The 26,257-nt window shown below is 41.9% G+C and overlaps 1 protein-coding gene across 1 annotated transcript; it reads left to right on the top strand.

The window, feature by feature from the left end:
• The first annotated feature begins 1,139 nt into the window (after window positions 1-1,139).
• On the top strand, window positions 1,140-25,248 carry suclg1 (succinate-CoA ligase GDP/ADP-forming subunit alph). Its single transcript, XM_012837043.3, has 9 exons — window positions 1,140-1,284; window positions 3,025-3,125; window positions 4,432-4,548; window positions 5,223-5,435; window positions 9,457-9,514; window positions 10,172-10,255; window positions 10,395-10,546; window positions 20,380-20,568; window positions 24,805-25,248. Exons 1-9 carry the CDS (start codon window positions 1,251-1,253, stop codon window positions 24,829-24,831), a joined length of 975 nt encoding a protein of 324 aa, XP_012692497.1. The 5' UTR covers window positions 1,140-1,250; the 3' UTR covers window positions 24,832-25,248.
• The last annotated feature ends 1,009 nt before the right edge of the window (window positions 25,249-26,257 follow it).

The raw sequence follows: 26,257 nt of genomic DNA, 5'->3' as shown, positions 1-26,257 counted from the left end.
ATTTCTCAACTCGTGTCTAACCTCAAGAGGTACTGTACACAAATGTGTTTTTGAGCTGTAAACTAAATTAGATGCCTGTATTGTGATGAAACAAATCAATGCTTTCTTTAATATTGAAAAAATACTATTTTGATCAACATCGGCATTTTATGGGTTGGAATGGCTCAACACTCCATCTACTGTTTAAAATCATCCAAGGCCAATGCTGATGTTGAGACTACCTTTTGGTACAACTCTACTATTAGACTCTCAGCCCCATGCCCAGTCTTTTTTTTAAAACAAAGTGGCTATTTGTATGGATTCCGTGGCGATAAGTGTTATCACAACAATCATACATTTAACTTAAAGAGGAACTGGGATTTTTCAACCTGGGCTATATTTTTAGATCTTTTTGAGTCTCAACTTTTGCTAGGGACAATTAACGATCGAAATCGGTCAAGTTTTGAGTTAGAATGCTATAACCGGCAACCGCAAAATTGATATGGCAAATGCGTCAAAGTAAACCACTTGTTTTCACCACTGACTGGCTCATACGGGTATTATAAGCTTCTGACAACATGGAAAAGATCCACACAGAGATAGACCCGTGTCTGTTTACCTCAATAACTGTAAAGAAACAGTTGAAAATGGCATGGAATACCTACTACATGCATCAGATGTTTTAGGCTGCAGAGAATGTCCTTTGGGGGGGGGGGGATAATAATGTGTGAATCAAGCTGTGTCAGGAAGTTTGAACAATTCACAAATAAATGCAGGAATGATTGAAAATGGCACTACATTTACATGTGAATTAGGAAATACATTTGTGAACTGTGAGACATTTATCTGTGAATTTTGAAACTATGTATTCTATGCAGCAGATTGCGGCTATCAGATCCGTTGGTAATCAATGTGTTTACTTAAGTTAACTTTGTATAACTAAGTTCGTAAGGCATCAAGAAATAGGCTACTGACGATTCTCTCCTCGTGCATAGGAATGAATGACTACAAAAATGTGTACAAGGTAAGCCTACAATTACCAGCATGCCGTGGGTCATATGTGGCCAGTGCTTAAATCGGTTTTGTGTCGCGTTTAATTATTTTATAATGGTGAATGTACACATTAATTGTACATACTAATAATGAGGTGAAATATTTCTATAAGACAAGCATCCAAATGTATGCTGTATAAAAACAGGCATGTTGGAAGTCAGCCATTCTTTTGACGGTTAGGTCCATCTTCGTCCTATGTCATTGGCGAATGACCGAAGATGTCTCACAGCAGGTTGTTTGCCAGGCTGCTCTGTAAGTTTATTACATTTCGTAAATAATTCAGTTGGGTTATACCGCTTTGATCAGTTATTTGGTGTTAACAACAATTTGTAAGGCGTTTGTATTGGCTTGTTTCGTAGAAAGACATAGCTTACAGCTGCTCCAGCTAGCTGGATAGCTAACTTGCCAGCAAGTAGCCTTCATTGGTTTTAGCCTGGTTAGCAAGCTACTTCGAGCTGACCTGTCTATTTAGAGGCCACAAATAATTGAACTTTGAACCACTCGCTTCAGATCGCTGTCATGTTGGATATGTTTTAACCACTAATTCCAATATTGAATGTTGTTTTGTGGTTGGTTAGTGCATTGAACATTTAGTTGGGTCGTTAACTACGAATGGCGAGCTAGTAGAAACACTAGCAACATTGACAATCATGTAGTCAGCTAGCGATATAACATTATACATTGTGTATGTTAGTGACATTTATTTGTCATGTCAGATTCATCGGTACAATTTTCGAGATGTTGGCAAGTTATGTGGCTGACATAATGGGTAATTGACATATCTTGTCACATCAATTATGAACTTCCATAGGTAGGGAACGTAAACTAACTCAGCGACATCAACGTTATTCAGTCCATGCTTTTCTTTCCCACACTGGACTATTGTAGTGTACCTGCTTATTTTTCTTATTCTGTTCTGTTCTCCATATCTATGGTTTCATGTACCTGCTTATTTTTCTCATCCCTTCTCTTTTTGCTACTTTTATTACTTTGCTCTTAATTCTTACTACTTTTACTTTATATGTTCGTTTGAGCTTTTGCTCATTTACCCTGTCTTTTGTTCTTGTTATTTGGTCTTTTATTCTTTGTCAATTGTGACTTGTGACAAGTGTAGGAAATATACACAATTGCACAATCATTTTGCTCACAGATGTTATTTTTGCCCAATGTATTTGAAAGGCATTAGGAAACAAGAATGTTGTCAGTTACTTCAGTTGACATTTCTTCTCTGTTTCATTTCCCCACTGAAAAGCTCTCCGTCATGAGGCGCTCACAACCTCGTTCTAACTTACTGCACTATTGCAAACTGACTGTCATTTGTTGTCATACTTTTGTGCCCTCTCTCCAAGAGAATAACATTACACCGGACGTGCTCAAGCAAAGTTTGGAAAATAAATTGTGTGATTTTGCTTTGGTAGTTTGTAAATTTGACATCTAAATAGTAGTTTTATTAAGAAATGTGAAAAGTAGAGCTCTAAATGTTCACTCAGATTTGTTCTGTTTACTCCAGGGCAGAACTTCAACAGACACTGATAGTGTCATTCCAAGTTGTTCCAGAAGTAGACTAGTATGTATAAAGAGTAACTAAGCCCTTCATGGCAAGAAATCTCTTTGGTGGCCAGAGTCCGTGCACATGCAACACTGACCTGTATTTTGAACTGTTGCTTAATTGACAAGTAGCTGTGATCTCCATTTTGGGAGTAGTGCTTTATCAGACCTGTGTGCAGGAGAAACTAATGATTGTCACTCTCTACTCTACCACACTTGAATGAACTCCTAAGGCATTTCTAATGACCTTTTATTTGCTTAAAACAACAATTTTCCATTTATTGCACACAATGAATACCTTATTGATGCGCAGTTGGCTAAGACTAAACATCTCTCTTATGACCTTGGGGCAGTCTCGTTTCTTTGCGCTCTGTAAATGCAAGGGCAGTAACTCTTCTGGTCTTTAATTCCATTTCTAACATTTACTTCTGCTTCTGTTCACAGGGCAGCAAACAGGAGTCAGGCACTGTTATACTGCTTCCAGGAAGCATCTGTACATTGACCAAAACACCAAGGTCATTTGCCAAGGCTTCACTGGGAAGCAGGTATGTATTTTTCCATTTACGTTTAGTCCTGGCCTTGTAGCTAAATGTACTGTGTTGAAGCTGTTAGAGCATGCTCATCATTGGCTACATCTGCTAATGCACCAATTGTCATGTTTCACAGTCATATCATTTGGCAAATGGCCTGTGCAGTGCCTAGCACTGACCCTATTGACCTTGAGCTAATCGCCATCTAAGAGACATTTAATACCAGTGTCATCTCAACAAAGGAGTACTTGGATCACTAAAGAAAACACATTGTTAAGGAATAAGCAACAATGAAAGTGTCACTGACACCAAATTACTTTTCTCACTGGCTTGTGAAGGAACGCATCCTTAAACTTCAGTGTCCTAATATAAAATGTTTGTGGTGTGAGGAGAAAAGCTTAGTTAGCAGAGTGCTTTGCAGATGTGTTGTGAGGAGAAAGTGTTCATGGGAAAGTTCACTAGAGAAAATTGAGTAGAAATGTGCTGGATGATTGGCGTCTCTCTTGCCCTGGCTTTTAATTGTTGTTGTGACATGTTGTTCATTGACCCCTCCTGGTTATCAGCGGCGTTTCAAAACTCTAACGTAGTCAATTAAGAACAAACGACGAAGTGGGTTAAACATTGACTTTCAGGCTTTATCAGGCCTAATTGAATAGAATGTGTCCTTTGCCTGGTAGGAAAGTTCACTATGTGAAAGTGTGATGTTTTTTGTAATTTATAACCCCACACCTACTAATGCTCAAGTCCTGGTTTGAGTACAGTAAACTGGCACAATGCCAACGTCCCACAAACATATACACAACAGTATTATGTAGGCGGTTGGCCATCGGCAAGTTTGTAAACATTTTGTTCATAATTGACATGCAATTTAACGTCCATGATGAAAAGTACACACTACAAGAACATGACTGGTTAACAAGACATGATACAGAACATCTTGAAAAACCAATAAGCATGTAGTTGTGATGGTTGTTTTAATAATCAGAGGATTGACACTAAAGTTATACATAAATAATGTCATCATGACCACCAATATATTGTGCACCTGCAGTGTGTGTTTTTCCAAGCAGAATGAGGAAATTGTCATGTTTTCAGATGTGTATGTGTATGTGTTTGTGTGAGTGTCTTCTTTATGACATTACTCCCAAAATCATTCCCACTTTTCCTTTTCTCTCTTGCTAATGTATGCTCAATTATTCCTTTCATAGCCACACTCACCAGATCATTGTTTTCTTTCTTTCTTTCTTTCTGTCACTATCTCTCACTGGCTCTGTCTTTCTCTCTCTTTCTGGCTGTCTCTTGCTGTCCTCTGTTTGTCTAGGGCACCTTCCACAGCCAGCAGGCCATAGACTATGGATCACAGTTAGTGGGAGGAGTATCCCCAGGCAAGGGGGGCAAGACCCACCTGGGCCAGCCTGTCTTCAACTCTGTGAAGGAGGTAAGGGCTCGCTCGGCCTCCTTGCCCTTCTCCTTTCATGTAGGCTACTTCTGAGAGTCTATTATCAGGCAGCTGTCCTGCCTGTCTCACGTTAAAGGTCACACAAGAAAAGTCTCTGACAGACTGCTATTTGGGGTAAGGGGTTTGCTGGACAGCTGAGCCCCTGTCTTTCAATGAGCTTTGAGCTCACAAAGTCCATAGATTAGAACTTGTCTGATTGTAATTTTGTCTTGTAATTTTTGATTGTATGACGCACACACAATTTAAATTTGCATATCATTTTAAGTTGATTTGTTTGAAGGGGTGGCTGTGTTTACTTATTGAAATATGTTGCCGTCACAAATTATTATTTATTTATAAATTAAGTCATGCATGTGATATTTGCACGCCTGGGTTTCAAACTTCATTGAACTTGATTTTTAACCAAATCAACCATAAGGGGATTCGGTACCTTTTTTGATAGAGATTCATTTTAAATGAAAATGGAAGTTTCAGATGTCATTTGAAATGTGTTCATAGAAAGGCTGGATATATATACCTTATATTTGTGCATGTAAAAGTTATACAGTACATTATATTATTTCTAATGTGATAAATGGATTGTTCACTGATATACAAGTTAATTGACCCCTTTCTTTGTCTCCATCTTTTCCCCTCTGTCTCGTATCTGTCAGGCAAGGGAAGCCACTGGAGCCCATGCAACGGTGATCTACGTCCCTCCGCCCTATGCGGGGGCCGCCATCATCGAGGCGATCGATGCTGGGATGCCTCTGGTCGTGTGCATCACAGAGGGGATCCCACAGCAGGACATGGTGAAGGTGAAACACAGGCTGCTGCGCCAGAGCACCACCCGCCTCATCGGCCCCAACTGCCCCGGGGTCATCAACGTAAGCACTGCACCACTGCACTCCACCGTTGGCCAATGTCAGACTGTCGGTGAGCGTCTGGGGCCCTAGTCTTCGCAGTGTGTCCCGCTCAGTGTTTCCCCTAGGTTTACAGCTTTTAGGGGGGGGGGGGGTTTAACGCTTAAAGGAATCATGGTGTTCATGTGTTTCTTTTAATGACAGCAGTCAATATAACAACTAAACATCGGAACATGTCTTTTTATGACAATTATCCACAAAGTGTGCAGCTTTTGTCGCTGCAGTGGTGTATCTTTCTGGGCTTCTGGAAGAACATTTTTTAAGATATTTGCGGCCTAAAATTCGATTGCGATGAAAGTTTTTATTTTTAGGTTTTTGTTGCAATGAAATTGGCGAAACAAGTGAAAGTTGCGATAAAAAGTTATGAATTGTCCTCTTTGTAATTATAATTGAGTTATTTGTTGAAAAATAATTGATTATTAAACAAACATTAATTCATCAAGAACAAAACGATTGAGAAATGGTCCTCTTAATAACCTCACCAATATGCCAAACAAAAGATTACCAGGACTACAAAAATGTAGCAAAATAGGCTTTACTTATCCACAACGAAGTGCACATGTTGGCATTACAAAAGGACCAGTACGACTGAATAAGATGTTATGAATGTCTCAGCCTTCATATGACGAAAAAAAAAGAAAAACAGCCTGTGTCACTATGATCTGTCTCGTCATCTGACGTCCTGCCTGTGTTTCTGCCGTTCTCATTGCTTATCAATCTGTTTTGCTATCCTTGTTTATTTATTTTATCCGTATAGGTGTTGATGTTCAATTTCATATATTAATTTCAAGTCGTCCAATTTCAAGTCATCCATTCTTCAACACTAGCTGCTACCTTGTCTTCAAACAGAAAGTAACGTTAAATCTCCATGGCAACAGCTCTTGAGGGTTTGGCAAATAATCGGATTTATTGCTTCCTTCATTATTCACAGCAAAATAAATAATTTTCGTTACATTTCATAGATTTATTAGCAGACTCTATGTAAAAAGGGCCACGCACAACTCGCGGAAAAAGATAAAAAATGGAAGCCAGATCTATTTCTGAATTTTCGGTGCGGACATTCTGTACGTACGTTCTGTTTCCACGTCTGTTGTAGCCATTCTCATTGGGCCTCATTGCAGTTTTAATTTTGGCAGCTATTTTCGATTTAGTCTTAGTCTTAGTCTTTAGACAAAAATGCATATTAGTTTTAGTCACTTTTAGTCATTTTTATCCTCCTTAGTTTTAGTCTAGTTTTCGTCGACGAAAACTCAGAACATTTTAGTCTAGTTTTAGTCGACGAAGTCTCATTACATTTTAGTCTAGTTTTAGTCACATTTAAAAGTCCATCTTATAGCCACATTAAACTCCTTTCCTTCCCTTCTCAGGCCCGGGGACCCCTTGTGTAGTGTCTACAACTGCATAATAGTCAAGCTTGCAGTACTTAAACTGTGGATGCAATTAGTCTCTAAGATACAGATCTCCTAGTATATGCCTACAGCTGAATTCCAATGAATTCAATGTAAATAATAATTTTAAGGCAATACTTAATTAACAGTATTATTATTAAAATATAAGAGAATATCAAGTCTAGATTTTGAAGATTCAAATGATGTGATAACACAATACAACTACTATGCCTACCTGGCCTTGGAGCTAAATCAACCACATATCCTCCATATGAATTGCTGTGCAATCTGATAACCAACATACAGTATTTAGCTAGACGGATAGTTTGAGAGTTGAAAGTAGTGCCAATGATGATAACAATCGCATAAATAGACAAGGATATGTAAACAAATCACATATTCATTTATTTTTTCTTGATTAATGTCATGCGTGGCCTGTCCTATAGTCCATTCTGCAATGCGTTTACTAGCTAGTTATCGATAGCTAGTATAACTTAGCTATGCTACCTCATAGTTAGCTAACGTTAGCTAGCTAAACGTTTTGGAACTCATTTGCCAAGCCAAATGGGAGGTTTCAATCGAAAATGACTAGCTAGTTATCCAAGCTGACACAACCTATACACTCGACTGCCCCTTTGAAGTTAACTTAACGTTGGCTAATATTTTCTAATAACTAGTTAACATTAGCTAATTATCATTGACAGTTACTAGCTAATTTACCTTGGCATAAATTGCAGGGTTGTATTGTGCGCTTTTAGGTGCCTCTTGTTGTGTTCTTCCCACCTATTTTGAAGCCACAAGGTTTCTCGCCGGTTATTGCGGTGCATTGTGTTTTATTTTCTGTCAAGTTATAATTAAAGACTGTCCAGATATCTATTCTTATTTTTCTTCCAGTAGCCTACCGAGTGCCTGTACTTCAGCCATCATGACGTTTGTTAGGGCGTCACTTGCATGTCTGTCTGGGCATCTCAGGGAGTGGAGGAGGGATAGATACAGGACAACCAATGATGTGCATACAAGTTTATAAAAAAAAAAACAATTCTGACTTAGTCAACCACCAACATTTTCGTCTCGTCTCGTCAACGAGAGTTAAAATAGATTTAGTCATAGTTTTTATTTTTAAAGATCCGTTTTCGTCACGTCTTAGTCTCGTTTTAGTCACGGGAAAAAGGTCGTTAACGAATATTTTTCGTCATAGTTTTCGTCAACGAAATTAACACTGCCTCATTGTCGACCCTACCGAGGAAAAGAGCTCTGCCGGATTCATGAACGCCTGGATATTAGTTTTTTAAAGCTTAAAAGTGTCCGTAGCTGTGCACTGGTTCTTAAGCCCAATTCTGTCCGCTGGTGGGAGCGTGCTCACCTGTGTGTGCGCGCACGTGTCTGTGTGTTTGTGCGCATCGCGGCGGAACTCTGCCATGCGCGATACAGAGAGCAGAGAATTGTAAACGCGCGACCATGTAGAGACAGAAATTACATGCCGTCGTGTAAATAAGATAAATAACATAAGGCTATTTATTTTGTTTAATAAAAGAACAAGCTATAGACCTGTTCTATAGGAAAGGTAACCTTAAATTACTTCCGTTGTGATCTGGCGCTTTATAGAAAATAAAATTGAACAAAATGAACTTGACCTTCCAGGGGGGGCGGGGGGTGCCGTTGGGGGGGCGGGGCGCCCCCCTAATATAACGGTAGGGGAAACACTGCCGCTCCATTGGCACTAGTCAGACCCCTGTCGGTGGCTTTTCGGGCGTTTGAGCATGTTGAGTAGCCGACGGAGCCCGTCGGTGAGAAAGATCACACTGATTCTCTAGGCAATTCAACGAGTGCGGTGAAGAAATGTTGTATCGTATTATATCCCTCGGACAAAGAAATTTGTTGTTTGTAAACATTTTATTTGTAGTTTACATGGTTTTCAATGTAATGTCCTTGTTAAAAAGTACACTTTAGAAGAACATGACTGGTTAACAAGACATGATACAGAACAAAATCATATCTCAAAAACAAATAAGTGCTGTGTCAGTTTACTGTTCATGATGTTCCCGTTTGTGAATGCAAATGCAAAAAAGGTGTATCCAAGGAGTGAAATAACTCGCCTTTACACTGAAATACAGCTGTGAATAAATATTGCAGAAAATACATGCTAGTTGGCCATTGGCTGTCGTCTTTAAGGTGTGCTGTGACTGAATGAAGTGTGACTGTTTGGCGATGCAACACTAAGCCTTGATCGCCGTTAGTTCTTTGATGTTTGTCAACCTCTTGGCCCAGACACTGGAAACGTGAGGCGACGCAACAGTCAGCCTTCGTTGACGCTAGTTCTTTGATGTCGGTTTGATGTGTCTCTGGCTTTAGGTTCACACGGTGCTAATCTGGTTACTGGGGCAAAATCGTCCAGGTTTTGCGACGTGCAATATTGCAGTTTTCAGTAAATCAGTTACAAGTTACTGATACTGAAACATTTAAAAAAAATGTACTCAACACACACACCATTCATGCCTCACGCTAACAGAGGGGTTTAAATATGTGTTGCGTTCACAATACGTTTCTTCACAAGTAATTTCCATGTCCTTTCTGTTCCTGTCCCTTCACCTTGACAGCCTGGAGAATGCAAGATTGGAATCATGCCAGGCCACATTCACAAGAAAGGAAGGATTGGTAAGCAACATTACTTGTTTGTTCTGGCAGTTTTTGAATAAAGGGTCCGAGCTCTGACATGTTTCTGACATCTATCTTGATGGCATACTTGAACTGTTGACTCATTTAACTTTGAGGAACAGGGGTGCGCGTTTGATAGTGACTGTGATCTTTTGGAGATGAATGTAGGTAATAGGCTTGCAGTGGCAAGAATATGTGAGGATTCTTTGGCTTTATTCATTCCAACCCTTCAAAGAACCAACAAACAAATGATTGCTGCCATGAATGAATGTTACCATTTTACACCAGCTTGAATGTGTGACTCAGCATCAGGGAGAGAGTGGCACTTTTCTGCTTGAGTGCTCTGGCTACTGTTTGATAAGATATCCCCCGTGGGGAGGGGCGAGCCATGGACAAAGCACTCAGATAGGAATACAAATGCTTTGATGTCCTTTGAGGAAAGGCGAGGCAACTGGGCGTTTAGAGCAGCACTGATTTTATGCATGAAAAGCGACAGCAACTGATGAAAAACAGCAGGGCATGGTTTGCAGAAATCTCCTTATGTGTCAGCTTTTTGTGTCTCATCGTAGGGAAATATAGTACTGCCTAATGTATCCTTGTTGCATGAGTGTATGTTTCTGTCAATGTGCAAAGGTTGATGTTTTTTGTCCTCTGCAGGCATTGTCTCCAGGTCTGGCACCCTCACATATGAAGCCGTGCATCAGACTACGCAAGTCGGACTGGGGCAGTCTCTCTGTATTGGTATGGAAGCATGTTGTTTAAGTTAGTCTGGTGTAGCGTGATGTGTTTATGCATTACACAAGGAAGGTGGATGGTATGAAGGTAGCATACAGTGTCTTGTCTGACTGACCAACCTCTCTCTCTCTCTCTCTGATGTCAGGAATCGGAGGCGATCCTTTCAACGGCACAGACTTCATTGACTGCTTGGAGGTGTTCTTGAACGACCCAAAGACTGAGGGGATCATCCTGATTGGAGAGATTGGTGGGAATGCAGAGGAGAAGGCCGCTGAGTACCTGAAAAAGCATAACTCTGTAAGTCTCTCCCAGCCCAGTGTTAGAGCATAACTCTGTAGGAGTCCCTCCCAGCCAGCTCAAGGCCCGAAACAAGAAGGGGAGGCCACGCAGAATTTAGGATAATAATAATAATAATATATTTATTAATGATTTACAAGTTTATATAGTTATCTAATAATTATAGCAAACATGTGGTGAAGATCAGTGTTGTGAAGAGAAACAAAAGATGTAATGTAAAGTCAGGTAAATGGTAATATAAGCAAACGACGACGATAATCCAAAACCAACGACACTCCAAAACCAACGACAATCCAAATCCAATCTCTATCCAAATCCAACGACCAACCCAACGCTCTCCCGACTGCCATTTGATCAGGGCTTTTGTAGCCCAACCAATCATGGGTCACACCTGGGGTACACCTGCTTCCCATTACCTGCTAACGAAACAGAGACAGAACAGGCATGCAACTATCATGGGGCGGGGCCAAGACCCGCCAGGGTCATAACATCCCCCCCCTTAAGACAGAAGCCCACTTAATGGGATTCTGCGCTATCCAATTCACCTATTCACTCACACGCTCAACATTCATCCAGCTCACCAGTCACACCCCCTATTGCCCCTCAGCAATTCCAGGCCCTGGAAAAGCAGTCTAAGAGGGACAGGGGAAGAGATAGGAGAGGCGCGAAATTAATTAAGCAGGCACGCCACTTATCACAACTTATCCCCACATCCGGAGCGCGGGACAACACATTAGTCCATGCAAAATGAACCTTTTCTTTATGAGGTGTATACCCCCTGTATAACAAAAAGAAGCTGTAGGTTTCGAAGAGCACGCCAATAATGGGCCACCCCATCAACACACCACATACACACCCCACGAAGAAACTGGAGGCTCTTCCTTTATTCCTTTGACAGGAGAATCTGACGGTGCGTTCCAGGCAGACGACAAATGATAACCCTGTAATAAATAGTATATTTACTATGGCAAGGAGGGCTCTCTCGATAAACAAGATTATTCCAAAGAAGAGGGAAAACACGCTGAAATCTGTTAGACCCATTCCGATTCCCAGAGACTTAACTGTTTTTTCGCTACTTTTCGCCCGTGTCACCACACACTCCGTGAAACTATCCAGAACCTCTGTGACCCCGTCATCTTGTTTAGTGGCCTCTATTGGCTTAGTTGATCCCACCAGTGGTGCTGACCCGCTTGACCATACCCGGTGCCCAGCTACAACGTTACCCAGAATCACGTGCACTCCTGGCAGAGGTGTATCACCACCCACTTACAAAAATCCAACCGACTAGAGCTTCCCCGCATCTATCTCCAAAACACAGTCCTCGCTATTTCCAACCTATAATCTTCAGTGTGTCCACCTGCAATTGAGCTGCTAACCAACTCCAGCGCGTCCGACACACCCACGAAAAACAAAAAACTCTTATAAGCACGGCCAAAACAACAAACAGCGGTAAGCGCTCTTAACCTGCGCAGGGGTTTGCGTTTGCTCAGTAGGTACTCACCTACTATCACCACCCAGTTACCACTACACCTGTACCCAATTTTCCCCAGCCTGCACAGCGTGTCTCTGTTGCAGCGAGAGCAAACGGCTGCAATCACTTCCAAAAGTGACTTCCCTCCTCCACGGCAACCCCCCGAAAACAACAAAAGCTTAACCTTACAAATTTCCGCGTGCGTCTCCCCCAATTTGCAATCCCCTTGCTGCTGCACCGGCAGTTTTGTGCCCGTCAGTATCAAAGGCCAATATCCCGATCTATACAATCAATACAGCTTCCCCACCACTATTCCCCAATGAGTGGATGAAAAAGTTGTCTTACCAGATTCCCGGAAAAAATCTCGGACGAGCCCCCACGTGTTACGAGCCAGCTCAAGGCCCGAAACAAGAAGGGGCCACGCAGAATTTAGGATAATAATAATAATAATAATAATAATATTTATTAATGATTTACAAGTTTATATAGTTATCTAATAATTATAGCAAACGTGTGGTGAAGATCAGTGTTGTGAAGAGAAACAAAAGATGTAATGTAAAGTCAGGTAAATGGTAATATAAGCAAACGACGACGATAATCCAAAACCAACGACACTCCAAAACCAACGACAATCCAAATCCAATCTCTATCCAAATCCAACGACCAACCCAACGCTCTCCCGACTGCCATTTGATCAGGGCTTTTGTAGCCCAACCAATCATGGGTCACACCTGGGGTACACCTGCTTCCCATTACCCGCTAAGGAAACAGAGACAGAACAAGCATGCAACTATCATGGGGCGGGGCCAAGACCCGCCAGGGTCGTAACAACCGGCAGAAGAGTAGGGGGTGCAAAGTTTTTTTCCGAAAACCAGACAAGCGAATTGCGACGCTGAAAAAAAAAAAAGATTGCGGACCAAACTCTGTAGATGGTCGTATTTGTACATAAAAGTGGTTTGTTTGACTTTTTTTTTGCTTAGATTTTTTTAAAGTTACAGAGAAAAAGACACTGTGCAATGTAAAAACCCCGTTATTGTAACTGAAAAATATGTCTGAGGGGATTTGCGAGGTGTCTGAGCCAGCTATCTAACGGAACCTGGATTGCCTGAATCCGGAAAAAAATGTGGTCGGATCTGCCTTCCGTCCACACAAACCCAGCGGGTTGGGTCCCTGAATCAGGAACTTTTTGAATCTGGTCTCCAGAGTGGATACATTTCAACCCGCCAGCGGATCCGTGTTCCTGTGGGCGCCCGATCCGCACATTTTCTAACCCGATGACGTCACTGCCCCTCGTGAACGCCCCACGCCCCGCCTCGCAACCTCAGCCTGAACCCTTATTAACCCTGCTGCATCACTTCATAACACCAACAACATAAACTAAATTTATGTTGTTAGGAAAGGGATGACATTAACAAGCCACACTTTAATCTATCACTGCTTAATCTATTTGCATCTGACCATTGTTCAAAACCGGTTTTTAAAAGTGTCAGCAATGAGCAAATCTGACGTGAAAAGACTTTTAATAATAGACTGAAGTTTCAAAACAGTAACTTAACACAAACGAGGGTAATGGCGAAGTGCGCGATTCTAACTAGTCCTGTTTGAATGCTGTGGTAACAGTGATTTCAGGTGGAAGAGAGTCTTACAGCAATCGAAAGATTGCTAGTTGGATCTCAACTTCTGTCTTCTGTCACTTTATGCTCATGCTCCATGACGTCTTTACAGCGTTTTCAACCACTCTGCTCCGCTCCAGCGTTACCGCGTGGACACTGATTTTTCTTGACACGACTCCTTGTGGACGCGATAAAAAAAAAAGTACCGGATCCAAAAAGAAATTCCGGATTCAGGCAATCCAGGTTAAGTGTGGACGTGGTCTTAGAGCATAACTCTCTAAGAGTCTCTCCCAGCCCTGTGTTAGAGCATAACTTCTCTTATGCCATAATGTGGTGGATTATTTGCTACTTACCGGCTTGATGTGGTGCGTTAAAACAATTTAATGCATGTGTAGACCTGATCAGATTGAATCATTCTAAATATATTTTTTTGTGTTGCTTTGTTTGTTTGTTTATTTTTTTGTGCCCACAACATATTAATATCTTGATTAACAGCAGCAGTCTAGCGTAGCTGAAAATACCTGCTTTCTTTTCTGATCTAAATGAGATATGTGAACAACTGCCATTGAGATGGCAATGCTAATTCACACCTCTCCAGATCTATGTGCTGATGGTTCACAGTCTCAACAGATTGCTTGCATTCAGTCTCCTCAGAAGGCTCTAGCCTCATCTATAATCAAAACTAATCTGGTGATTTGGTTTCACTGGCCCTTCTGTGTGTTTTTGTTTTGTTTTCCCATCATTTTTACCCAGTCTGTAAGACTCCCTCAGGTCTTCCTCTTTCATCCCTGGCCTTTTCTGACCTCTGAACAGAGGCAGGCCGTCACAATGCATCAGCCTCTGCTAGCGCAGGGCCTCAGCAGCGGCAGGGTCAAGTGGTGCTCCGCGGGGCTAGCAGGCTGCATGGAGGGAGAGCCATATTTGGCTGGGCGGGAAGTTCTGGAGTGCTCCATGAGAACCGCAGGAAATATTAAAAGATTTAGATGATCAAGAGAAGTAACATCTCTTATTATTCTGTGCTGACTGCCAGTTCTCAGGGGGTGTACTGAAGTATCAGCAGCCCTTTTTCCTGTATGTTAACACTTTCTTTGAATATCCAGCACTGCTTCTTGAAATGTATGATGCGTGGACTTGCAGGATTGCAGTGTTTGGTATTTGGAACAGACAGGGTATGGGGGGGGGGGGGGGGGTGGTTGTTGATTGGTTCTTGACCACCCTTGTAGGTTCATAAACAGGGTCTCCGTGATTTAATTTGTGCTGTGCTAGTGGCGTGGGTTGATTCAGATCTAACAGGTGAAAGCGGACCTTTCAAGCGCTGACAGCAGCAGAAGAAGGAGAAATAGTGAGCTCATTTTCTCAACAGCAGGCGGGGGGAAAAAATAATTATATCTGGAATTTGTAGTAAAGAATAGTCAGTATTTCACTGGCCTGTTCACTTGACAAAAACATTGGCTTACCGTCTGTGTAAATGGGGTTAACCACACTGGGCCATACAGGTCAGAGACCTGCATTAAAACTGTGCTTTACGTTCCTAGCCTGGGTCATCAGTTTAAAAGGGTTGATGGGCATCTTTTAATCTGGGAAGTGTAAGAATGCCTTGTGTTATGCTGTACAGAGCCCAAGAGGGCACACATTTTAAGTGTGTTTCTTTTCTTTCTTCGTGGGCATGTTCAAGTATATTGCGCACACCTTATGGTACCTTTTGTGAGCTCGATCTACTTCAACATGCTCACAATTTATTAAATGCACCAAGATCTTAAATGGTGTGCACAATATTGTCATAACATTAGTAAGCCATGGAGTGATTAGGTATGTACTTTGGTTTGTGGATGACCTACAATCAAATATCGGCAATGCTATACGTTTAAGAACTATGTGAAGAATGTTGCACATGTCAGCATGAACCTAGTAGCCCGCAGTACGACCAACCCACATGCTAAACACCCACATGCTAAACACGCACACCCAGGCTAAACCCACCTAGTCTACTCCTCTGGCTGCTTTATGGGAAGGGACTGGCTATCAACCCCAGCCAGGGGCTATCTCGACCTAATCTACTCCTCTTTGCCTGCTCTATGGGAAGGGAAGGGACTGGCTATTAACCTAATTTACCCAGTCTGGCTGATGCTTGAAATGTCCAGGCCAAAATAGCATACTCAGTGTGGCTAATCCTGTAAATATCCAGGCCAAAGTAGCATGCAACACACTGACTCGCTCAAAAATTGGGATCAGGTTCTCAGTTTTCCACAGAACAGAATCCGACCGTGATTAATCCACAGTTCCAAGGCGCTTGTTCCTTTCCCGCTCTCTGCCCTTGTTATCCTGTCCTTCTCACCCCACCAGCAAGTAAACATAGAGCCGGTTTGAATTCAATAAGCCACAGGTGTGCCCCCAACCTGCGTCATGCAGCAATTTAACAGCGTTCACTACACAATCGTGATTTAGGGTATGTAATTGACTTCAATATGAATGGAAATGTAGCAAAATGACAACACGGGAGCACACAACACACACTTCGAGAGCTCAATTTAACTCTTTTTGTTTGCAAGTGACACTTTTTCCAGACCACGCTTTATTACCTCGGGGGTACAATCAAGGAAAATGTGCACAAATTATAGCAGCTAGAAAAAATGTAGCTCACAGCGGCTTCTTCCGGGTTCCATAATTCTGGATGGTCACTGAATGCTGAAATTCTGATTGGCTTTCAGGCTCATCTCTGAAGCTAACCTGTGTTGTCAGCTGTTGAGATCATGTTAAAGTGTGTAGTGAGACTTTGTGGTTTGAGAGAGGGAGTTGGAGAGGTATGTGAGTTTTCTGTTTGCATTATCAGGTGTGACACGCCAGCCAGAAACAGTGCCTTTCTTAAAGTGAAATGTCTTGCACTATTTCTTCCTTTTTCTGAAATATATAGCTGCATTGAGACTTTGTTACTGTTGCAGAACACCGGATTTAACATTGAGCAGTGTCTGTAGTTCTGCTTTTAGAGGTGTCTTTAGTTAATGCAGGTCTGCATTTAGATGCTTTTACATATTTAAAACGAGCTCTTACCCCAAACATTTTTTAGGTCTAGACTCTAGATTGCTTTCCTTAGAATGCTCCAGATTAGTTCAAAACTCTTTACTGCATTACACTGCACACGTATTTGGCAAAACAAATGCATGGCACAATTAGTTGGCCTCCATGAAGGATACAGTTTGTACTTAAAAAAAAAAATGTGCCTGTGTAGCGGACGTCTACTCGTTGGTCTTTTCGGTGTAAACCTCTCAATGTGTCTGACATGCACTAGCGACCAGGCTAGCGACAGGGTCTTGTAGCTTTGTGACTAGAGCACCTGGCTCCCATGCTCAAGCTGGTAAAGACAACCACTGCCTGATTTTAAGCGTTTCCATTCAACATTTCCACTCAACCATATCTTAATTTGCACAGGTGACCTTAAAGTCTATGCGCTTCCAACAGCCTGGGCAGCATTACTGAACTGCAGTCTTCTCTTCACTTTTGGTGGGGTTCCACTGCTGTTGAGTGTGTGGGGCTCAGGGGTGTCAAGAGAGTCTGTTCTCAGGACAATTTGCTTAATGGGTGATGTCACCTCAATTACTTGTCATTACATACACACCCTCATTAACATGGCGGAGGTGAAGAGAAATTGATGATGGTTTCAGAGTTTTGGGCACAGTGTGTGAAAGTCATCAGAGAACCTGTTTTTCAGGATGAATTATTAGCCCCAGTCTGGCAAGATGAGATTGACTTGTTGGGGTCTGATTGGCGACATTTTTAAATCCCAGACTGTTCCGTCAGCACATTATGGCAGACACCTCTCGTTAAGATAATGAAACCGTTCCCCGCGGAGGGTTTTTAGAGTGTTTTTCCGTAGCAATATGAGGCGAGACTGGATCAATGAATGGTCATGCCACATTACATGTATTGAATTTTGCTTAGAAAGATTTATCTCTGGCCAGTTACATTTTCTTGTCCACAGCAGTATTGACGTGCAGAGGCAAAGGGGTCGGACAGAGAGGATCTAGTGACGGGCAGGGTTAAGTGCTCCTTGCAGGAGGAGTAAGAGGCAGGTCATAAGGCACTTTGGAGCTAACCATGCTAATGAGCGAAGTAAACATGCTAATTGCTGACAAGGTCAACAAGCACCCTGGCTGGTGAGGACTTGAGTGAATATCACAGGCGGCGTTAAGTGAGTTCAGAGGTCAGATTTGTCTGTAATGTGTGATCTTTCGCAACGGTCAGCATTCTTCCCTGCCCCACCTCACCCCTCTCTCTCTCTCTCTCTCTCTCTCTCTCTCTCTCTCTCTCTCTCTCTCTCCCCGACAGTGAGTCAGCCACCATGTGAACCATTTGCTGTGACCTGCTTACCACCCCTACTCTAATCCCCTCAGCTCTTAGCGTTCACAGGTTCACTTGTTCTTTCTCAGGCCCAGTCGATCGCGCTCCACACTTAATGTTGCGCTGCACACTCAGACCTTCCACTGCGTGTTTGCAGCATAATGAGCAAGGTGAAGGGCTTGCTGCCTAAACCGGCATGAAAACACTGTGGGTCCCCATTTAATCCTCCGGGTTGAACGTGTCTGCCCCCTGCTCTCGACACTCTCTCTCAGGTGCTCCACAGTCGTTGCATTAAACCCTTTTAATTCATTTAGCTTAAGTCCCATGCCATGCTGTCGAGTGCAGTGATTTTTCTTATTTCGGGGGTTGCGTAATTCAGGAAGGGGGGGGGGGGGGGGGGGACAAGAAAGAACAAACTAAGAAGAAAAGGAGTGAAGCTCTGATGCTGCACAGATCTGCAGCCAGGGGCTTGTAATTGTCTCACCGGTTGGTCTCTTAATCGTACAAGATTAACGCTCCGCTCCGCCCGCCGCCCCCTCACACCCCCTCCAGTCCTGTACTCCGCTGGGTAAAGGTGTGGGCACAGCCGCCTGCTCCGTGTTCGGAATTAAAGTCACACAGCCCCGCCACTGACAATAAGAACAAAGAAAGGAATTATAAAGCTAATTTAACTCCTTTTATGTACGAGGGGTGAACCTCTGTGGGGAATGAAAATTAATTGCCTAATTATGCTCCGACCTGTTTAGGTAGATTTAAGCGTTGGCTTCGCAGTGGGGCGGTTCATTCATCAAAGCGCCAGTAAGCTGGAATACGGCGCTGGCTCCCACCACGTTGTGTCCCCTCAGAGAAAAGGGTTTAAGTGGTAAAATGATCCAGGTGCAGGCGTCGTCCCGTGTTTTTTTTTTGCAAAGCTTGTTTGAAAAGATGACTTCTCGGAAAGTTGATGCTCATTCTGTCTCTCTTGTGCGTTGTTTTTTTTACTATATATTTATATAATTAAAAAAAAAATTGCGGTGAGCATTAATCAACTGAAATGAAGTCCTGCAGGCCCCTCCTGTCTCAGCCTCTTGTGTGAAAGCCTGGACCAAACTGCACCTCACGCTGTGTCTGATTATGTTGATGATATTCCTAGGGATGAAATATTGGCTTTCACACAAAACAGGATCCACACTTCCATCCATCAATGTGCTGTAGAAACACCCAGGCACCTAATCACCTCAGACATGACTAATTACCGCCACTCCAGTGAGATTGTATTAAAACACTGTCCTGAGCTACCATCAGTTCCCTCCCACTCCATTCAGAGGTGTGTGTGTGTGATGTGTAATATATATATAATATATATATATATATTAGTGCTGTCAAACGATTCAAATATTTAATCGCGATTAATCGCATTTATGTCATAGTTAACTCAAAATGAATCGCGATTAATCGCAAATTTTTATCTATTCTAAATGTCCCTTCGTTTATTTATTTTTTTCCATCTTTTTATTTTTATTTGAATGCCCTTATCAACATGGAAAAGTTGATTGGCTTGCTTTATGCAAATGTTTTATTTTATTGAAAACCAATATTGCCAAACAGGGCGGTACAAAATAAAATTATAAAGTGCACATTTCAGGTAAACAAGGACTCAGCCTATAGAGCAGTTAAACCATGGCTTAATATTTTCTTTTTTTCAAGTTTGCTGGGAACATAGCAGTCAGGCCTCTTATTTCAGAAACATTGAACCGTAACAGTTAGGTTACCAATAAAAGGTAAGCCTACTACTTCTTTGCTTTCAGCCAGCTGCCTGTTGACATTTTCAGACAACAGTGAAGCTCGCTTCTTTTGCACAACACAACTTTTAAAAGTAAACTTTCCATTCAGAAGCTTTTTATCATCCATTTCGCGGTATCGCGCTCACCATTCACTCAAACCGTAACGTTCGCCTACTACACAGTTTGCGAGGCCAAAAAGAATGTTTATCTAAAAAAAAAAAAAAAAATATATAAAAAAATTCGCGTTAATCTCGCGATAAAAAAATTAACGGCGTTAAAATGGGTTTGCGTTAACGCCGTTAATAACGCGTTAAACTGACAGCACTAATATATATATATATATATATATATATATATATATATATATATATATATATATATATATATATATATATATATATATATATATAATTACACACACACACTTGATATATAATCAAATAAATTAATTACAAGCACACTAGACAGTGTTATCTTTCTGGTGTCTATGCACCCCTTTGTAATTGGCTTCAGTTGTTTCTTCTGAGTTCCCACCTTTTTTCATGGAGGTGTGAAGTATACAATTAACTGGGTGACCTCGTTCGACCCAGTGCCTTTTATGTCTGACTTTTTCTCTCTCATTCACGCACCTTTTCCTGTCTCATGCCACAGGGTCCTAAGGCCAAGCCGGTGGTGTCTTTCATTGCTGGGCTCACCGCGCCGCCTGGCAGGAGGATGGGTCATGCCGGAGCCATCATCGCGGGGGGCAAGGGTGGAGCCAAAGAGAAGATCGCAGCGCTGCAGGCCGCCGGAGTGGTGGTGAGCATGTCACCCGCTCAGCTGGGAAGCACCATTTTTAAGGTACGACAGCGCCGTCTTGCAATTCTCTTAATTTCATCCTGTACTCCCACCGGCCCCACACACACACACACACACACACACACACACACACACACACACTCATTTCCGCCATCTCTCTCCCCCTCTCCTCCTGTTCCCCTTGTCTCAGAGCCAGACACCCATTCCCACAGAGTTAGCACTGGCTCTCACTTCTCTGCCATGTAGCTAACATGGCAAAGAAGTGAGAGATCTAGATCTTTGTCAAACCCAGAACCCTCATCCCTTTCCCAGGAACACCTGTTTTTTCTCGCTAATCCTTCCTTCCTTTCTTCCTTGGGCTGAAATATGGAAGATTGTGTCTGAAATAACAATAGCAGGGTTCCCGCGGGTCCTTAAAAAGTCTTAAAATGTCTTAAATTAAAATTCAGGTAATTAAGGTCTTAAATTGTCTTAAATTTCACGTAAAGTTGCTGTAGGTATTAATTTTTTTGCCGGTGCACTTAATGACGATGAGAAAGCACAGTGGCGCATCGTAAAACATCTAATAGTTGATTAATTTAGTATTGTGTGAATTGAGTCTCCGCAATTTAATAGCTGTTTACGGTAGGTCGGCTACAGACGCTGACGTCAGGCTGCGTGTCGCCATTACGCGGTTGTCGATGTGAGGTTCAAAATGCAAAGAAGATGGGGAAGTGCAACGCAGATTTCGATGCTTCATTTCGGTGCCTGAGCCAATTGAACACGGTCGCTAGGCAGATTCCGTGGGGCACATGTAAAACTGCCCCAGCTCCCAATGGAAAAGTTTTCCTGTGTCGCTCACGCTCATTGGTGTTTTCATAGCAACAGTCTTATGACAGTGAAGAGCAGGCAGCATTTCACAGAGCAAGCACAAACAGAACTAGCCAATCAACCTTTTAACAGAGAAAATACCGAAAGGTAAACGGTCAAAAGTGCCACTGTATTTCGCACAAAAAGATTAAAACATCGCGACGTGCAGCAAATGCAACAAAACAATTGCGTGAAAAGAGGGGAGAGAAGGCAAGAGTCAACGGCAGATCAGCAACCGAAGACTGAAAAATAAACGCAGATGACAGCTAAAGGTAGTCTCTAAAGGGGCAGTACACATTTTCTCGTACTCAGTGTGTTCAAGTAACAAGATTAACTATAAACAAGATAGAAAAGATAGGTATAAACAAATCATAAAATGGTGAAATTTCATGAAATAAATGCAAACAAAATAATACATTTTTGACTCCAATAATACTATTTTTGCAAAAGAAGTTTGAAGCTGTTTTTTGTATTTATTTATATTTATTTAAGTATACTATAAACTGTTGTTTACAGTTAATATAATGTTCATAGTTTGAAGTTAAAAAGTTTGAAGCTGTAGTTGGAAGCCAAGTGTTTTGTATGTATTTATATTTATAATATACTTTAAACAGTTAATATATTGTTCAATTTGAAGAAAAAAAATTGCCTTGGCAATAAAAAAAGCCTTTCTTCAATGTCGTCAATCGTCGCTTTGTGCTTTTAAAAAAAGTATCGGTTCAGGCACCGTTTATGCACCGGTATCGTTTTAAAAGTATCGGTTTAGCACCGGTATCGGAAAAAACCCAAACGATACCCATCCCTACTAACGACGATACAAGTTCAGACGCCACCTCTCAGTCGGCTGTAACAAGTTTCATTTCAGCGCCAGACACCCAAAAGGCAGAGGTACTGTGGGTTCTCCATACTGTGACGAGGCACAATTCATTTAAATCTAACGATGACATACGTGGCGTCTTTGCTGCCATGTTCCCCGATTCGCAGCTTGCAAAGTCATTCACCTGTGGTGAAAAAAAACCGGCATATGTCGCCAAATATGGCATCGCTTCATTCATCAAGAAGGAGCTATCGTGCAGCGTTAGTGAGAAACCATATGTTGTCATGTTTGACAAAAGTATGAATAAAACGACAAAGAGCAAACAAATGGACCTTCATTTGCGATTCTGGACTACTGATGATGAATTTGGGATGTTACAAAACAATGGACCTCTCTATTCATTGGTTTCTCTCATGAAGAGTCATGTGATAACATTAATGTTTTCAAACAGTTATTATTTTCATTATTCGATATGATTCCTTCATGCAATGCATTGTGTTTAGTGTAATCCAAACATATGTATGTTATGTTGGCTGTGTTCTGCATCACAAAGGAACAAAACAAATGAAAATGCCAACTGTGAGCTTTGATTGTTTACATCTATATTGGCCAAACACTGTTGGAAGGGTTATTGTCAGTTATTATACTGTCTCCTAATTTCAAAAAAAGGTCTCATGAAAAAGTATTTTTGCAGAGTTTACACATTTCACATAGTTGATAACAAATTGAAAACTTTAAGTTTTGATTTCCATTGTAGGAGGCAATAAATTGAGTATTCTAAAGAAATTGTGACATTTTTGGGTCTTAAATTATATTTGTTGAGGTCTTAAAAAGGTCTTAAAAAGCATTACATTTTACTTTTGAAATGGTGCAAGAACCCTGAATAGTAGTAGTAGTAGTAATTATAGTAACAATACTATAATAAGACAAGAGCCCTAGTAATGAACAGAGTTTTTCAGTAAGCAGGAATGCCAGCAGGTATGAATGAAGACACTAGATGGAGGTGCTCTGTGTGTCGTCGTAGGCCGAGGGTTTCTTAACGAGATGTATAAAAATTGAAAGGGCGCATTACGCCCATTCATCACTGCGTTCATTACAGGCAGGAGCAAGCGCCCCCTCTCCCCGTCCACCACGCAGCTTCCCCCCCCCCCCCCTCGTAATCATTGCCAGTAATGATGAAAAACGCTCTTCCTGCTGGTTAATTTTGCAGTCCATTGTGTTCATACATCTCTGTTAATCTCACTGGCCGATTGAATCAGCCCGCCGTAATGTGTGAGCGTGCAAAAACATGCACGAGTACAGCTGTCTGAAAAGGCCAATTTAGATTGGGTCTTATTGGTTTTTGCTGGTTCTCACAGTGTCATTTCTTCTCATGGCTCATCCTCACTCTTGGTTGCCAATGGACAGTAGTGGTGTACACACGGTTAGGTCCTGACTATACATGTGTTCATACTGCCTACCACTGATCTCGGATGCTACCTCCAAAAGAGGTTTAAGAATTTATAGTTCCAGACTTGGGCACAGAGAAGCATACATCCTTATCCTAACACGCAGACTTGCATAAGCCCACACACGCAGGGAACAGAAAACTGAAAATGGGCACACGGTAGGCCTCATTTGCTTTGTGGTACTGAGGGGCATCTCAAGTGCTTTCGGAACACCGATTCAGACATATCAAACATCTTTAGAATTGTGGTTGAGTTCTGCCTCTGCATCAGTGAAGTAGTTCTAATCATGCCCACTAGGTGGCACCCCAGAATCAGCAATAGAGCTGCAGAAATGGCTGCTCCTCAGTTTGTGCCTCTTCCCTGTGCCTTGATGCATGGCATTTGCTGTGATTGTGTATTTTCAGGGAAAGAATTAATTATGCTGTATTCAAATGTGGGGATTTTTCTTGTGTTTATTTTTTCACTCCTTACCACACATTTGATTGCAGCTCTTAGATTTTGTGAATTGATTGTGCAAATGGCTGGCTGCCATTACCACTCTTCCAACCTCATGCAGTTCTGAAGAACTGTTTGCGATATGTTTAAATGTCACGTGAGTTCCAAGCAATTTTATGCTCACTTGCATAGAAGTTATGAACGCATCCTTGTTTTCCTTGTATGTCTTCGGTTCTTGTGGTAGTGCGAGACAAGATGGAGGGATTTAGTTTGCACCTGTTTGACTGGAACCATTTGAAAGGTTGCGTTAGGAAAATCTCCAACACACTAATAGCAGTACTGTCTCCGCTGAGCCCATTATCCACTCACAGTGTGAATAGTTGTGGCAGTTGCTATTGTGTGAGATGATGTATATAGCAACCCTGTACGACCAAATTATGGCAGAATATCATGACTACTTTGGTTAGTGCTGGTGAACTAGCACATGTGCTTTCTGAGCAGCATGTGACCTGATGGGAGTTGAGTTACTGCCCAAACAGCTACTGATAACTGAAAATAGTTTAACGATTAGAGTATTTCAACAACAACAACAACAAGAAAAAAGGGGGAGCGGGGGGTTAAACTAGTTTAGAACAGTAGCATTTTCAACTCGGCAGACTTGTATGTAACCTGTCTGTGGTGGCTGTTCTGAATGTTACTGATCCCTTTCTCTGCTCCCTCTCCATGCAGGAGTTTGAGAAGAGGAAGATGCTCTAAGACGTCTAATGACATCTGAGTAAAAGGCCCTCTGAAGAAGACGACACTGACTACCCTCTGCGATTCTGAAGACGTGCCCTTACAAAATATACTACACCAAGCCTCCGCTACAATCCACATTCTCAGTGTTTAAAATATGTTCTTGAGTTCATTTGTAAGTCTCATATCTAACCCAGAGGAAATAAATATAAAACCACAATATGTCGATTGTTTTCATTAAACTATGACCAGCTCCTGTACAGCACAGTAAATATATATGTAGACCATTTTATCCACAACATTAATGTGAACTATGCAGTGCTTTCTAAAAAGTGGAGTCAGACTGCTGACCATCTGCACTGTATTGTTTCCATCTACTGTCACTGGTCCACCGTCATGAACTGCAATTGTCCTGAAATACAGATTCTTTTGTTCCAAGCTCTTGTTGTAGCATTTTTCATCTGGTACACGCTCGCCCTGTCCACCTTGGCAGAGCTCTGCTCACCAGAGCCCTGAGGCAGCCCACACATTCATTCAAGCTCAGGCTGAGATGAACCAGCTACACACACACACACACACACACACGCTCCTTTAGAGGCCAGAGAAATACATCAAACTACATGGAAGTCAAAGGATTGGTATCATTTCCCTGCCGTCAAAATGGTCAAGTCTTCTAGCAGTAGTGTTTTAAAGCAGCACTAAAAGGCATGCTAAAGAAAAACTTTATACCACCAACAGCCTTGCTGGTACCCTTAAAAGCTTGCCAATTGGTGACTTTTGGTGACCATAGTTGTGCAGTGGAACATTTTCTTTTATATTCACAAAGAGTTCTGTCCCGGAACACATAACTACTGTTCACAGCACGTATCTTGAAAGGCTATTGGGAACGACTCTGTCCTTCACGTGTCTGTGTAAATGGCAAAATAATTGCCTAGTGTTGCTACAGGGCTGCATTTTGGCTGTATTAAGGTGATTGTGTCTTTATTTAGGTCTGAACTGAAGTACATTTTGCACTCGTTTTCTTTGTCTCGTAAGAAACCCAGGTGGGCTGCCCTTATTATTTTTCTTTCTTGAGATGTCAAGATGACCTTTATGCCTCAGTTGGCTACCTGGGATGTGAAGTGCGTTTATGGCAGTTCACTTGAGGCGCCTACAGACTGAGATTTCAGCAATCTTAGAAGTTTATAGCAAGCCACACTGCGAAATGGATCTAATGAACTTGGGCACAACATGTAAGTAGACTATACGATAATAACATGTACTGAATCGTGGATTTGGCGCTAAGTGTCGCATTTATCAGTGTGTTTGCTTATGCACTGTCAGAATTTTGGCCCAGGTTATGACTACAGCCATCTTTGAACCTCAGAGAATGTCATTGGACCACCGTTTTGGAGCCATGACTAAAGAAATCACAACGTTTCTTTCACATTTGTCATCTTTTCAGGCT

The sequence above is a fragment of the Clupea harengus genome, chromosome 22 (assembly GCF_900700415.2).
Source record: "Clupea harengus chromosome 22, Ch_v2.0.2, whole genome shotgun sequence".
NCBI classification, from domain to species: domain Eukaryota; kingdom Metazoa; phylum Chordata; class Actinopteri; order Clupeiformes; family Clupeidae; genus Clupea; species Clupea harengus.
Note: the sequence above shows the minus strand (reverse complement) of the source record. Positions and strands in the feature narration are given on the sequence as shown.